The 14025-nt window shown below is 37.7% G+C and overlaps 3 protein-coding genes across 4 annotated transcripts; 1 reads left to right on the top strand and 2 right to left on the bottom strand.

The window, feature by feature from the left end:
- Positions 1-968: 968 nt before the first annotated feature.
- LOC143468904 (uncharacterized) lies at positions 969-3425 on the bottom strand. 2 transcript variants are annotated; one of them, XM_076966383.1, is made up of 6 exons: positions 2730-3425; positions 2419-2564; positions 2080-2209; positions 1664-1770; positions 1450-1546; positions 969-1341 (listed from the first exon to the last, which is right to left on the bottom strand). In XM_076966383.1, exons 1-6 carry the CDS (start codon positions 3318-3320, stop codon positions 1219-1221), a joined length of 1194 nt encoding a protein of 397 aa, XP_076822498.1. In that variant the 5' UTR covers positions 3321-3425; the 3' UTR covers positions 969-1218. The 2 variants fall into 2 exon arrangements, 1 of the variants encoding a protein (XP_076822498.1); XR_013119042.1 differs by lacking the exon at positions 969-1341 and having other exon boundaries at positions 1464-1546; positions 1608-1770.
- Positions 3426-5261: 1836 nt separating this feature from the next.
- LOC143469130 (uncharacterized) lies at positions 5262-8352 on the top strand. Its single transcript, XM_076966704.1, has 5 exons — positions 5262-6560; positions 6944-7135; positions 7233-7448; positions 7521-7601; positions 7679-8352. The coding sequence occupies exons 1-5, from the start codon at positions 6225-6227 to the stop codon at positions 8024-8026; spliced, it is 1173 nt and encodes a 390-aa protein (XP_076822819.1). The 5' UTR covers positions 5262-6224; the 3' UTR covers positions 8027-8352.
- LOC143469131 (protein SGT1 homolog) lies at positions 8162-12240 on the bottom strand. Its single transcript, XM_076966705.1, has 6 exons — positions 11855-12240; positions 11317-11413; positions 9426-9603; positions 9191-9258; positions 8496-8624; positions 8162-8356 (listed from the first exon to the last, which is right to left on the bottom strand). The coding sequence occupies exons 1-6, from the start codon at positions 11905-11907 to the stop codon at positions 8249-8251; spliced, it is 633 nt and encodes a 210-aa protein (XP_076822820.1). The 5' UTR covers positions 11908-12240; the 3' UTR covers positions 8162-8248.
- Between the last annotated feature and the right edge of the window lie 1785 nt (positions 12241-14025).

Genomic DNA, 14025 nt, shown 5'->3' on the forward strand with positions numbered 1-14025 from the left:
ACTGGTTCGACAAAGAAATTTACATACCCAGTACACAAAGAAACAGTGGGTTTTGATTCATAGCATTAAATGGCTCACACGATAAAGAGAATGGAAAATGGAAGTAGATAAAAGTTGAACGCTTCTAAAACAGAAAATTTATGTTATTGACAAATACAGAATGGATTAGCGTATATTGTATGAATATATTAATGTGAACATTGACGGTAAAGTCACTAAAATGCATCCCAGGGACAGAAATTCTGTTTCTTCGACCAGGCGAGGGCGCCATATAGGAGATCTCAGGTAGGTAAGAAAATATGCAGTGAAGAAACCAAACGCGGTTATTCTCGTATGTGGTGGATGCGCTTATTGCACGCAGATAGCGTTTATATGTAATGGAAATAATAATCTAACTTGAAAGGTCGAGCTGTTGTACCCTGTTATACCCAAGCATGGCGCAACTGGGTCCCGTGGGAGCAGCTTCCCCGTATTTTTTAAAATAACCTTCGACTGCTCGTCTTCACGAGTCGTCGTCGTCCGCGTCTTTTCTCTTACTAGAATACACTCCACATAAAACAGGAGTTTCTACCAAAGTTTTTTGAGCGAAGGAAAGCAAAAAGCGGTGATGGTATTTACGTATTTAGCTCTAATTTGTATCATAGCGTCTACAACTTAACGCCACTTCTGGCTATACCTAGAATAGACTTTATTAAACGGACAAAAATTACAAACGGCACTACAGGCATAACATGGGCGAAAGAACGTCTCATTGCGTATGGAAGACTAATGTTGTTTTGACGCAAGACTTACTTAGATCTGAACTTATTTTTAAGCATAGTGTTCAAAAGGTTACCATTCTGCATTTGCCCATGAAATAAATTCGTTTAGGGAAATGGAGTTATACCGACGTCAGCGTATACAAGTAATTGGTGTAACATCGTTTGAAAATGTTACAGTAACATACTATTAAGATACAAAACATAACACACAGTTAATATTGTTTTTTTGCCCAAAAACGTATTGCAACAATTCAATAATGTAACCACTAATACAGGGCTTCATATACAGACATGCGTCTTGCCCAGCAAATATAACGCGACCAACTCAAACCCATGTTTGAAAAACAAGATTAATGACGGTCATTACCGGTGTAACCTCTTATTAGCACCAATTTTAAACCCGTAAACAGCGTTTTAAGGGCAACCAAATGTGTGTCGATCTGTATCAGCACAATCACTATCTTTTCTTATATAAACAAGGTTTGAGTTGAAGGCCGCGCAAACTGTCCAATAACACATCTTTGCTTATTTTCTTCACTTTGGAGAAATCGAACATGTAGAAGTGGGTATTGCTTACATCCTGCAAAGAACAACGCATGTGATTGACAGGCGCTATAGATCTTCATACAAATCGCCAATTTCATGACATCATCAAACTTTCAACACAACACGTGTGAGAAAAACTGACCTGCTTGATGAGGTTAAATCCCAACTTCTTCATGTCGTTGATGAAAGGTTTGACTCCTAAAAAGCGACTCGCAACCTCGGCTATTTTCACAATTCCCCTGAACAATGCGCAGAAGGTTGCAAGCAATCCAGATTGTTGATAAATATTGACTAAATTACCGACTTATTCGACCCAGGACTGTCTTGACAACCTCAAAATGATTCAAAATGATTACTTTGTTTTTAAGATTCGATTTGCTTCCAGCAAGTAATCCTGGAGATTGGTTCCCATCAAAGACAAGCAAAAGACAACAACATCGACACTTTCACTTGCAAGTGGAACCTGAGAACGTGAAAGCAGAGAGGTCAGGGCGCCAGTGAAAAGGTGTTTATTTGAACAACCACGAACATTCAAAACCTTCCACTAGGGGTGATGCAGATTTTGGTTGGAATGGTTATGTATGGTACAATATAGTTATTGAAAAAGAGAGAAATTGTTATTCACACTTTTAAGCTAAACAAATAAATAAAAATTAAACAAAGCACACACTGCAGGAGTTGTTGTGCACTAAGCTAAGTAATTTATACAAATATATTCACTGAAGCATCAAAATAAGTAGCAGCAGGATGGACCTTGAAAGCTCACACTTACATTAGATATGTCTGCCTCAGTTACGTGGCTGTTTAAAGCCACCAAGTCAAATGAATAGACTTTATTTCTGACACTTTGCGCTAAAAATGCTTCTCCACATCCAAAGTCTGATACAATGAGATTAGAAGGCCTGCATGGTAAAAACTCTTCTAGAACTGTCACATCAATGATAATAACAGATTTTAATAAGCTTTACTTCATGGGATTGTAGGAATTAACATATGATAAGTATGTCACAAAATATCACAAAATATCACAAAACTTTAACCATGCATGCACCATATCATATCATATCATATCATATCATGTGATGAGCTAAAAATATTTCCAAGAACTTGCCTTGCTTTGACCCAATTGATGATTAAGTCCAATGGTTTTACCGGCCACTTCTCCACTTGTGCAAGGAAACCTTTGTGGTAAACTTGAAACGCTCCGGCGTCACCCTTGAAAAGCTGAATCGTATCTTGACTGGTCCTGGTGTACATCTGCCAAAAAAACGCACATCCTTGTTAAAACAACTTCAGAGAATTAGAGTCATCAAAATTTAACAAAATATTACCTCGATATTATAGAATAAGTAAAACCATTTCAAACTTAATTATGAAATGAAGTATAATGTGACAGGAGTTGGCAAATATTCTTGTCGGCACCTGTTCGTTGATGAATCGAAACCTGGATGAATTCAATTTTGCTGTCAGCTTATTCCTCAACACATTTCCTCTTGTTTCATCAAGATCACTTTCTAACATGGTTACTGATGTGGGAAGGGCTTCTGATGTGAGTAGTTCTGATGAGTTTTCCTCAATCAATGATGAACATTTTGGGGCTTTATCGGTTGGTATATCTTTGACATCATTCGCATTTGCAGATTTTCTTTTCCTAGTCCTGTTACGCTTTGAGTTACTTGCAATGTTTATCTTTTCATTGCAAATGTTTGAGTTGATATCATCAGGTTCAATTTTAGATTTGACAATATCATCTTCAGAAGATGAATTCTGTGGTTTTGAGGATTTTTGTTCTAGTCGATATTTGTTGTTGCTTCTTCGTTTATTTTTCTGCTTCTTCTTCCATTGCTTGCGGGTGAGATGATTTTCTTTGTCTTTGGCATCAGTTAAATCTTTCTTTGAAAATTTTTTTCTGGGCAAATTATCATGAGCAAGTTTCACTTCGCCAAATAATGCTTCGGAGAGATCTGTTTCCTTGGTGGAATCGCCCCACTCATCGGGGCACGAGAACATCATCCGAGGTGGATTTCGAGTTTAAACAAAAATGTATTCAGTGAATTAAACAATCATAAATTGTATATGACCATATATTTTGGTGCTCTGCAAAAAGTTTTAAATCTGAACATCAACACTGTTATCTAGTAACAACATGCGATGTTACTTTGTGTGACATTGTGGTGTAGCGGCTATTCAAGCATTATCTTGACACTAGCAATCTCCTGACTGAAAATTATGGCAGTTTTTGATGAGAAATCGTGCGAGAAAAGTCGCAAATTTTGGCGTGGTGGCACTAAAGGCTCAATTAAAACTTTGTTTATTCATTATAAACCAGTGTAAAGATAAGCAAATTGGGTGTCCATGTTGATGGAAGTCAATGGCTTTAACAAAAATACGAAATAGTTGTGGCAGAAAATTGTTAGAGTTTTAATACTGGCGTAAAACATAGACTCTGAATTTTTCGGCGCAAATCTCCCTGTGTTAATATGCAAGCTTTCCATACTGGGTGCAGGTGCCACACTTCCCACTTTGACAGTATGAAGCATTCTTAATCTAGTTTGCACTTTGTGTGAAAAACTTTGCTGCATCTCATTTTTCCTTTATTCCACATTTATCCGATGCGTGATAGCCTCAAGTCTTTCAGTCTTTAGTTGTTATAAATTGTCGTTCAAACTTCAAACAACCAGCTTTGTTTATTTATTATTAATTGGCGTGAAAATAAAAACGTTTGGCGTGCACTTTGATGAAATCTCCTGTTCCACTATATGGCACATTTAAACCATTATATATCCTACACACTTCTACGTTTCTGCAGCTCTGTGTTGTGACCTTTCGAGGCGACCAGAAGCCTTTAACATACCATCATATGAATTTATGCCATATTTAATACATGAGCGAGGCTTTAAACAGCAAACGTCGAATCAGATCCACAAATTGCAAAATGTACAAAAATGTGTTTTAAATTTCGTTTTGGTGGCGTAACTGTCCCTAATAACTTTGGTACATTCTCTTATTGGTCCGTAACGCACGTTTTTGCCCTCGAGGTCTTGTCAAATTTGCCCGTCCAATTTGTGGAAATTATTGTCATTAACTGCTAATAAGTTTGCGACCACCTGCGCCAGCACAATTTTTTCCTCCCCCACATTGCAGACAAAAAATAAAAAAATTAAAAAAAATATAAAAGTATTTACCTTGGTCAAAGATATCTTATATTTATAAATAAGAAATTACTGATCTTGACTTTGGTAAAAACAATTTTTAAGATTTCTATGTCGAGTTTTCACAAACAACATCGGGAAAGCCCCCAATAAAAAAATGATCATGAGTCATGACAAATTCTAAATTAACTTAATCGCAAACTGATTTGACAAAAATCAAGTATTTTTCTAATATAATTCCTTATTTATTTTACAGTGATGTTATTGAGACCGATTGAAAGAGGTTTAAACAAAAATATTAGTTGCAGTAAAAAATAAATGAATAATTTTGATCAATAACTATTTCATTTATTGGTTGATTTATCTGACCCAAAAATTTACCCTACTCGTCTATAAACGAAAACTAAATTATAGTATGGAGCTTGCCAGGCGTAAAAAGTCCACTTTAAATGTCTTGTATTCATTATTCATGGCACGTAACAATGCCAAATGTTTCGTCACAATACGATTATTTTCCTATTTTTTTCTCTTCCGCCCATTTCCTGCTCGATATTCAACGCTCGTCCAACAACAAATCGTTTAAAATATTTCTCACAGCAAAATTTTAACCAGCAGCGGATGAGAGAAAAGTATTTTTTGAAAGAACTCAATAATGACGTAATAATAGGTCGCGATTGAACCCCGTCCATGACCTTTACTTCAAAGTTATGGTGTGACGGTTACGTCAGTTTGTCATAATGGAAGCAAACTGATAAAAACAAAATTAATAATCGAGGAGCAGCAGCACCCAAGGGAGAAATGACGGCAAATAGACCTGATTGTGACATCACAGCTACAAGAAAACGATGCACAAATTATATAAGCGAGGGTAATCTCAATTGAATTGAGGTGGGGCCATCACTAACTTGCGTAGTTAACAACAGTTTAGGCGTGAATCGGTGCGTTTGGCAAGCACAGAAACTTTTATCTATAACTTATACTCTGTGTGGAGAATTTAAATGGATCGAATTCAACGGCAAAGTTCAGAATTAATGGAATTTCGAGTTGGAACCTTCAAAATAAAATTCACAAACAAACCTGAGAAAAAGATTTTTCTAAGTTATTAAAGTTTATGTTGAGTGAAAGACAGAAAGAAATACTTGCCAACCCCATCCTTAGCGAAGAGTTGAAATGTCACTCGCTCGGTTATTGATCGGATTCACGCAACCAGGCAATCAATTGAAGAATTTTCGAAGCCAGCAAAGAGAGCTGGTTAGAGATTTATCGCAGGCCGGGTAAGGTTTGATGGGTCCTACCAGAAGACAGTACAGTGCATAGATGTGCTTATATTTTGTGCGCATAAGTTTAGAGTTTAGACTAAGAGAATAACATTTAAAAACGACAAGTTAGGCCAAAATATCCGTGAAATAAACGTCAAATCTCGTTAAAAATTTTAATTAAAGCAACTCACACTGTCAATTTAATTTCTATTACGTCACGATGGCGTTTTATTTATTCATATTTATTGGTGAAGTCTATACAAAATGACGTCTTTGTTTTTTGTTTGTTATCATTATGACGCACACCGATGCAGGTGTCGCAGAAATGGCAGAATAACGTGACATAAAAGGTAAAAAATATCCTGCAATGTTGGTGGTGGCTGTGAGTTGAACTCCGCTTTTAAATTTTGTTTCGAAAACAGACGAATACATTTATATGGTTGAATACAAGCTTAGCATAGACAAGTAAATATGTCAACCTTCATCGTAGACTTGAAGTGAGAGAGATGAATTTCTCGATATACTTGCTTGCAATTTTAGACGTCATAGAAGCTGTCAGTCCAGCCGCACTTAACCCGGCATGGACTGACACATCAGGTGCAATCACCAGTTCAACAGACGCCGCTTCCAACACATTTACGTACGAGCGGGCCTGTGCTACCGTGTGTTTGTGCGGAACTATCAACGTAACAAACGCGGGAGTTGGACCATTAATATTATACAAAAATAATTGGAAGAGTGAGAATGCCCAAGTTTTAGAAAGTGTCCTTCCAAAAACAAGATTAATTTTCCCGATCCACGTCGTGATTTGTTTAAACGGAAGCATGGAGCACGTGCCAACGGTAAGTCTTTGTGTGATTAGTGAAAACATGACGTCATTTCCGTGTTATTAAAGCTAATTCTTCAAAATCTCATTAAACCAACCAGAGAACCCAAAGTGCAATTATGACGTCATTCCTTCTCGTCAAGTAGTTCTACCAAAGCGAGTAAATGAAATTGCTTCAACAGAGTATGCTGCAAAGCGCCAACACAAGCACTAATCAAAGCAAATTGCATTCTTAATCTCTATGAGCATTGATAGTTAAGAAATTGTTTAACGCAGGGTAACTTGATAACGCAAGAGGCTGTGACGTACTTTCAACTCGTGATTTAATTCAATTAAATCGGGCAAATTGCTGTAAGAGACTGATACAAGGTCGTACTAATGGGTTGGTTTTTTTTTCAGGTATCCAGGGCATACAGAGGGAAGGGATTCGTTTCACAACTTGGAGCGGTCGTTTTCAGGCGAAACCACTTGAGAGAACTTCGTTCCAATCACTTAATCGCTTTCAGAAGCTCGCTTCGATATATCGATCTATCTTACAACGTCATCAGCTATCTTGATGCGCACACATTCAAAGATTGCCCTCTACTGAAGGTTAAAGGTCAAATTTTGCAGACGTTGCAGCTTTTGTAATTCTCCAAATGGCGACCAGACCATCAACGCAAAAGAAGTTATTTAATGACTTTTTCAGGAAATCGATCTTCGCTTCAATCGCCTCCGACATCTTGGTGACACTGGTCACCTCTTCGCTTTCGTAAACACAGAGAGACCTCATCTTCGTATCCATGGCAACCCGATCCAGTGTACTTGCTCGTTGCTGACTACTATCGGAAATTTCGTCACAATACCTAACGAGGATAGGTCCTGTTGCATTATGGGAAAGGACTATGAGGTGGCAGCCAATCAGGTGAGGTTATCGTTGCCCCGGTTACAACTTATACTTCCCGCGCAAGCTTTGCGAAAAAATTTACTTCTTCAGACAAACTGGGAGAATTTGTGCCAGACTGACATCTCGAAACCCACAAGTGTAAAAGAACTCACTCCGCTGCTTTGCCACCACGTAAGTGCTGAAACGCGAAGGAACCAGAGCTGATAAACCGCCCAAAAGCAGCAACTTATCGATACTTTACTTTCAAGGAACACGACGAAGGGAAAGTTGAAGCGCCATCTAGTAACTCGAACGAACATCACGACCACAACTCCAAACGTGGGAAGGCGAGACATGGCGAGGAAATACACCACACAGTGGACAACCATATCAACAAAACTATGCCGCACGATGACGGTGAAGAGCACACAAAACACTTGACCCAACGCGTGTATAAGAGGTCGACAGGGGTGGACGTCCCGCTTTTAATAACAATGGCAGCCTGGTTTGTTATGGTGTACCTCGGCATAACCAAGTTCATTGAACATAACGCGGCGGACAACATCGCCCACAGCCTCTACCTTCGACATTTGGGCGAAAATAAACTAGAACCGTGAGGTCTTCTGCCGTTAGTGGGCGCAAGCTGTGTTTCATATTGTTTTATCGCAAAACACTCATCAAACCCGGCAGACCTGGTCACCGACATAGCATTCTCACATCGTTGGATTATATTTGAAACGATCTCACCGTAACAATGAAGATTGTCATTTACACAATCTATAAATTTATTAAAGTTGGCGCGGGAATGCTCGATGACAATGCAAAATATAAAGGATGAGTCACGTTTCGTATTTCTTGTATTCCATCCCATCCGGGGGTTTCACATCGACCTTGTCCTTGCCGATCTCGTTCCAATTCGTGCTGAGTACGGTTCCTCCTGATTCCATCTGCAACATCAAACTCACTTGATTACAACCACGTGGAGTAACTCGTGGCTGATCGTGAATGAATGTGAATTTCTAATCTGCTCTTCAATTCAACATAACCTCGTATTTACTGGCAACAGCATCACCTAGTGATACTTACAAAGGATTTGTTCATCGCTTTCCGAGTCTCATCGGAGCCATCTCGGTATATCTGCTGGAAGAGTTGGTTTAACGCTGCCTCCCCTTCCGGTTTCTCGTTCTTTTCCTCCTCTTTGATGTCACAAACAAGCTGGAGGAGTATGAATATAATGATGTCATAATGAGCACATTTATGACAACACCACGTGTAACAATGATAAAGGAATATTCTTGGTAGTTAAGTGACTAACCCTCTTTATTAGTAAAGGGTGGAACTAAAATCAGTTTATTGCTCATAATATTTCGGACTTGTAGTCACAAAATCAGCCTATTTATTCAATCCCTGTATAGAGTTGCTGGTTCCCGATATTTCATTATTTTCAATTGTTATTTGTAATAAATTGAAGCTAAAATGCACTTGAATGAAATCGGGCCCCCACCAAAGCTGGACCCCAGAGCACCTCACCATGCAAATCTGTGGTTGAAGCTGGCCCTGCAAACCTACATGAAATGAATTATCGAAATACTTGGGCCAATCATACACTTGCTCACTCATATAATGCCGTATCGCTTTCATATGACGTCATAGCTTTTGCTTTTGTTCTGGCTTGCAATTGTATAGTTGACTGAAATATTATCACAATTAGTACATGTGCAATTTACAGCATCAGCATAGACATCGAGAGTTATAAGAACTTCAATAAACTTATGACGAACCTTGTCCCAGTTCCGATAATGAGCTGAGGACGGATATTGATGGACTTGTACGGGATTGACTGGAACAGCTGGAACAAAAGCAAACATTGTTGAGTAACAATGAACACAAACATCCAAAGCCACATCGCATTTCCGTAAGTGCCTTGTATAAAATAATCTGCTACAAAGTAGTTTTAGAACCGCAATACTGGCACTTGGTGGCAGTAAAGAGCGGGTGTATGAATTAAAATTTCACCTTCGATCGTTCCATCTCCCTCCAACGAGGGCCACCTGCTGCTTTCTGACTTTGCCATCTTGCATTCAACTTTCGAAGGTGAAACCTTTGTGTGACATTTCTCTGGGATGACCTGATTGGACAGGAAGAGGTCGAGTCGCATCTCAGCTTGGTCAGGTGGGAAAATACGGACTCTGAGCTGTGTAAACAAATCACACACAAGTCAGTTCTGACGCCTCTCCATGGACAGATATGAAGATTTAGGTTTCTGCAAACTGACGCAACTCATGGCATGAAAATAACAACACGCTTCACTTCATTCTGATGCAAACACGGTCAACATAAAACCATACTGTGCTAAATGTTTGTAAATCAGCCGGCCTATGGAATGCATTACCCTATGCTTTCTGTATTCAATCACCTCTGCCTAATATAAACCCACATTTGGTTTGCTTGCACACACACACACACACACATAGATTGTTCAGTAATTGAAAATGATTGACTGGTACCGAATAAAATCCCAATTCATGTTGAAACAACTACAAGTAACAAACTGGATGCATTTGGTTATCTGCGTAGGTGGGATACGACATAACAACGCCAAGACTGACAATATAGCGCAGGAAGTACAGTAGTAGGCTACACATATTATGTGTATGTAGATATGTTAATCCTATTATTAGAAAACAAGTTGTGCCTAGAAGAGCATAATTTTGTAAATAGGAAAATAAACCCTATGTTGATTGTGATTCAACATCTTAAGAGCTCAATGTAATATTCTCCAATAAGTAATTCGGATTTGTCACGATTGATGGACAGCACATGACAACATGAGGTCTGCTGCCAATACGTTTCCTCCACACCATGCAGTTTCCCCTAGGTGCCGTCTTTGTAATGAGCATTTTGTATCAACAGTATTTGAATGTAATAATAATAATTACTAATTATTAGTTAATTAATTTTAATAATAATGGGACAAATTTGTGACTTTTTTACTAACCAACGTAAAATAATGACGTTTTTGTTTTATTTCTAGCAAACATTGCGACTTAGTTTCATGACAAACGTGATTCAACGTGATCACTAGGGCAACCAAAAGTCAATATGGTCAATTTTTTTTACCTGCTCAGAATGCTATGAAACAAGCACAAAACAAGTTTCATCTTTGTACGACGTGTGGTATAGAAGTTATTAGGTCAGATAAAGTCAAAATGTTACGTTAGGTCAAAATACGGTCAAATTGTTTCTTTAGGTCTTTTTTTTAGGTCAAAATCTATTAAACTTGTAATTTTCTAACCATTTTGTAATATTATTCTTCCGTTTTTCTCTTTTCTTGTACCGCAAACAATTCCAGTCCCGCAAATTTTACTTAGAACCAAAGCCACAAAGAGAGGGAAGGCTTTTCAGCGCGTTTGGTGACGTCACGATGTGACGGCATTGCATTTGAAACTGCAAGTTGTCAATCTTAATACGCAAAAACGAAAAAAAAGTCAACACTAGAAAAGCATTTTGTCATTTTTAAATGCAGCTTTTGATTAGAAAGTTGCTGTAGACAGTGTAGAGACTATCAGTATAGCGTTTTTCAAAATGAGGTCAAAATTTAAACGTTTTAGGTCAAAATAAGGTCAAAATGTAAACTTTTTAGGTCAAAATAAGGTCAAAATAAGGTCAAAATTTAAAATTTTTAGGTCAAAAAACTGGTTGCCCTAGTGATCACGTTTGTCATGCGCATAGATGTAACTAGTGGTGGAATTCAGCCGTACGCACAAGATGGTTGTTAAAGCTTGCTCATAGTAGGATTTCTATTGTTTTCCAATCATGGAATGTACAGATACAATTAATTCCACAGACAAATGATGTCGTACCAATAACAAGTCAACATGAATTATACAAGATATTATCTACTCACACTTTGGCTGTCATAAGAAGCAGTCACATGTTCTTTTGCCAACTTCTTGACAAGAATGCTCACAACGACATGACTATCAGTCTGGTACCAGTCGTATCTAAAATAATTAAAACCATGCAGCTGATTTAGTGCTGTTAAATGGAAATGAAGAAGTATTTTCAAAAACAGTGTTTCCAATATTTACTAAAATGTTAACTTATATTAAAACCAGGTATTTAGAAAGATGCCAGTTAGTTCTCTACGTGGTGTTTTTGTCTTTTTATGTTCATGTCTACCTCTTAAATAAGAGCTATTTGTGCAAAAATGATGTAAGCTAGCAAACATCTGCTTCAGCGTGAAATACTAAAATGCAGTGATAGCTCAGTGAGGTATGAAATTTGCGCATTTAATTCCCAGGTAAACATGGAATGAAGTGGGTGAGTGTGGGCAAGTGGATTTATTTAGTAATAATGACCATTTGGAAGTAATATTTGTTATCAGGCAAAGATCAACTAACATAAAGAAATATGGCCCAAGAACCTGACATAAATGAACTTACCGTGGAACACGAGGACCGATTGTATCTGTGGTGTCAGCGTTGTCGTCAGCCATTTTTTAAAGCAATAATATCAAAGTGACAACTAACAAACTTTTTTATGTATTTAAAATAATACAGAACAAACTGATTGACACAATCCACAGATAATATATCCAGCTGCCGAAGGCAAAATAACAAAAAATAACAATAAGAATAACAAAACCAAGGTAGTATAGATATGGAATTTTTGCATAAAAATGTGCCAATTAATAAATCCAAACTCTACTTTAAAAATCTATTTGCATTCCTTGGCACTTAGCAAAAAGCATTTATTCTTCTGCGAAGGAAAAAATTAAACTCATTACTCATTAATTATGTTATGTTTGCCGATTATATTTTCCGATTGAAAACGAACAATCAGTATGTCTGTAACATGGTGAATATATCATGGAATCTTTCTTCAAACTGAAAAACTCTTTGCAAAACTAAAACTCTACAAATGTTCATCGCATGAGTCTCGACTATCGCGCTTGACTTTGCGCACTTTTGTATATTTCTTGTTTTGGTCTTATTGTGTGATCTTGCCCCGAATTGAAACTGTTCTCTGCTACCGAGCACTACCGGAGATAATAATGAAGATTTAACAAACTTTTCTTCTTTCTGATTTAGTTGCAACCTATGTAAAGGAGTTTTCAATGCCCAGATCTCATTATAACAAGGGTTTATTTTGAGCTCTTTCTCACACACCTCATCTTTTATCAGCTTACTTCAGTCAGCAGTGTTTCAAATTTTTCACTCAAGCGTGAAACACTACACCAGCAAGGAAGTCTTTTCCTTTCGTATTTAAACATTGCATCCTCATTGTTTCTCTTGCAATGCAAGTGATTATTAGTTCTTATTTCATTCAATATTGTGTTGGAGGCTGTTTCTTACAGTTGCTATGAAACATATTTGTGCTTAACATGAAAGAAACATTTAAAACGTCCGTGTGTGCTCTGCTGGAGCCAAAAGAGGTCTGACAAGACAAAAAAGTTGGGAAGCACTGAGCTAGCACCTGCATTAGGCGCCAGTTTGACGATTTTACTCAACAAAAATAAACATATATGTAGTGGTTAGCGACCACTTAACCCAACACGTTATATCAATCTTAGAAAAACATGGGAACATGGCAGACTTGGGAATAAGAAAAATTTAAAAACAAACCCAATAATGTCACAGACACAAAGCTGATAGATTACGGAACTTAATACAATCATTTAAGAAGGCAATGGAACTATCAAGATACATGATACCGCAGACATGTGATGTATGAGTCTAACGCACAGCAGCACAAACAAATGACATCATTTTGGGTAGAAGGGGTTAAGTAAACAAATGCATCACGTATGACTGTGCACTTCTGCACTAGACCAATAACCATGTGTTGCATATTGTGAATCAGCATTTGCTATGTTGACTATGAGGAGCACACAGTATGGCCCTTACTGGAAAGTTTAAGCAATGCACTAGATTTGTCCCCATTTTACATTTCCCATATTTTAAGCAAAAGGTAGATTTGCCAGGTAGACACCGGATAAACTTGTTTATGCAGCAAAACAAAATCTCGCTGAAGAAGGCAAACCTCATTAGCACAGCACAATATTTATTTTTTTCCTGTCTACAACATATCAGAGATCCCTTGGAGATAGAACCGGGAAAAGGAAGCAAGTGGTGTATTTGCTGCAGTGAAGGGTGTATTCAATGATGTCAAGTCTATAAATAGACTAGAGGTGGCAACGAAGCTCGGATGTTATTCTTTGTTTGCTTGTAATTGGAAAGTTTCCGAAAAAGTGCATCTAATTAGGACGTTTGACAATACAATAAATGTGGGCTGAGTGATAGTTTCAGTGTTTTTATTCTATTAGCCCGAATAACTTGAAACGGTAGCAGTCCATTTCTTGATGTATTTTACCATCTTAAGTAAAGGTTAACTGCAGCTATAACGACAAACATCTGGGAAGCACAACCAGTAATCTCCCACTCACACAGCGTTAATTCTTATGTCATATTGAGAATGCAGGACTATTCTTATTTATAACAATAATCCTTCACTACCCTAACACTTATCTTTACCAATGGTGACTTGGACAATACTTGAATAACTCACAGTGAGTGTTCGAAGGATATCTAAGTCACACTTCAGTCAGCGAAAG

The sequence above is a fragment of the Clavelina lepadiformis genome, chromosome 8 (genome assembly GCF_947623445.1).
Source record: "Clavelina lepadiformis chromosome 8, kaClaLepa1.1, whole genome shotgun sequence".
NCBI lineage: Eukaryota > Metazoa > Chordata > Ascidiacea > Aplousobranchia > Clavelinidae > Clavelina > Clavelina lepadiformis.

Excerpts from the sequence above, each read along its gene's own strand:
- LOC143468904 (XM_076966383.1), bottom strand. The coding sequence starts at position 3,320 with ATGATGTTCTCGTGCCCCGATGAGTGGGGCGATTCCACCAAGGAAACA. Across the intron at positions 1,547-1,663 it reads AATCGAATCTTAAAAACAAA|GGGAATTGTGAAAATAGCCG; the intron begins GTAATCATTTTG and ends CGCATTGTTCAG. Across the intron at positions 1,342-1,449 it reads GATTTAACCTCATCAAGCAG|GATGTAAGCAATACCCACTT; the intron begins GTCAGTTTTTCT and ends TGTTCTTTGCAG.
- LOC143469130 (XM_076966704.1), top strand. The coding sequence starts at position 6,225 with ATGAATTTCTCGATATACTTGCTTGCAATTTTAGACGTCATAGAAGCT. Across the intron at positions 7,136-7,232 it reads AAGATTGCCCTCTACTGAAG|GAAATCGATCTTCGCTTCAA; the intron begins GTTAAAGGTCAA and ends TGACTTTTTCAG. Across the intron at positions 7,602-7,678 it reads CTCCGCTGCTTTGCCACCAC|GAACACGACGAAGGGAAAGT; the intron begins GTAAGTGCTGAA and ends TTTACTTTCAAG.
- LOC143469131 (XM_076966705.1), bottom strand. The coding sequence starts at position 11,907 with ATGGCTGACGACAACGCTGACACCACAGATACAATCGGTCCTCGTGTT. Across the intron at positions 9,604-11,316 it reads CTTCTTATGACAGCCAAAGT|CTCAGAGTCCGTATTTTCCC; the intron begins GTGAGTAGATAA and ends TTGTTTACACAG. Across the intron at positions 8,625-9,190 it reads ATTATCGGAACTGGGACAAG|CTTGTTTGTGACATCAAAGA; the intron begins GTTCGTCATAAG and ends ATACTCCTCCAG.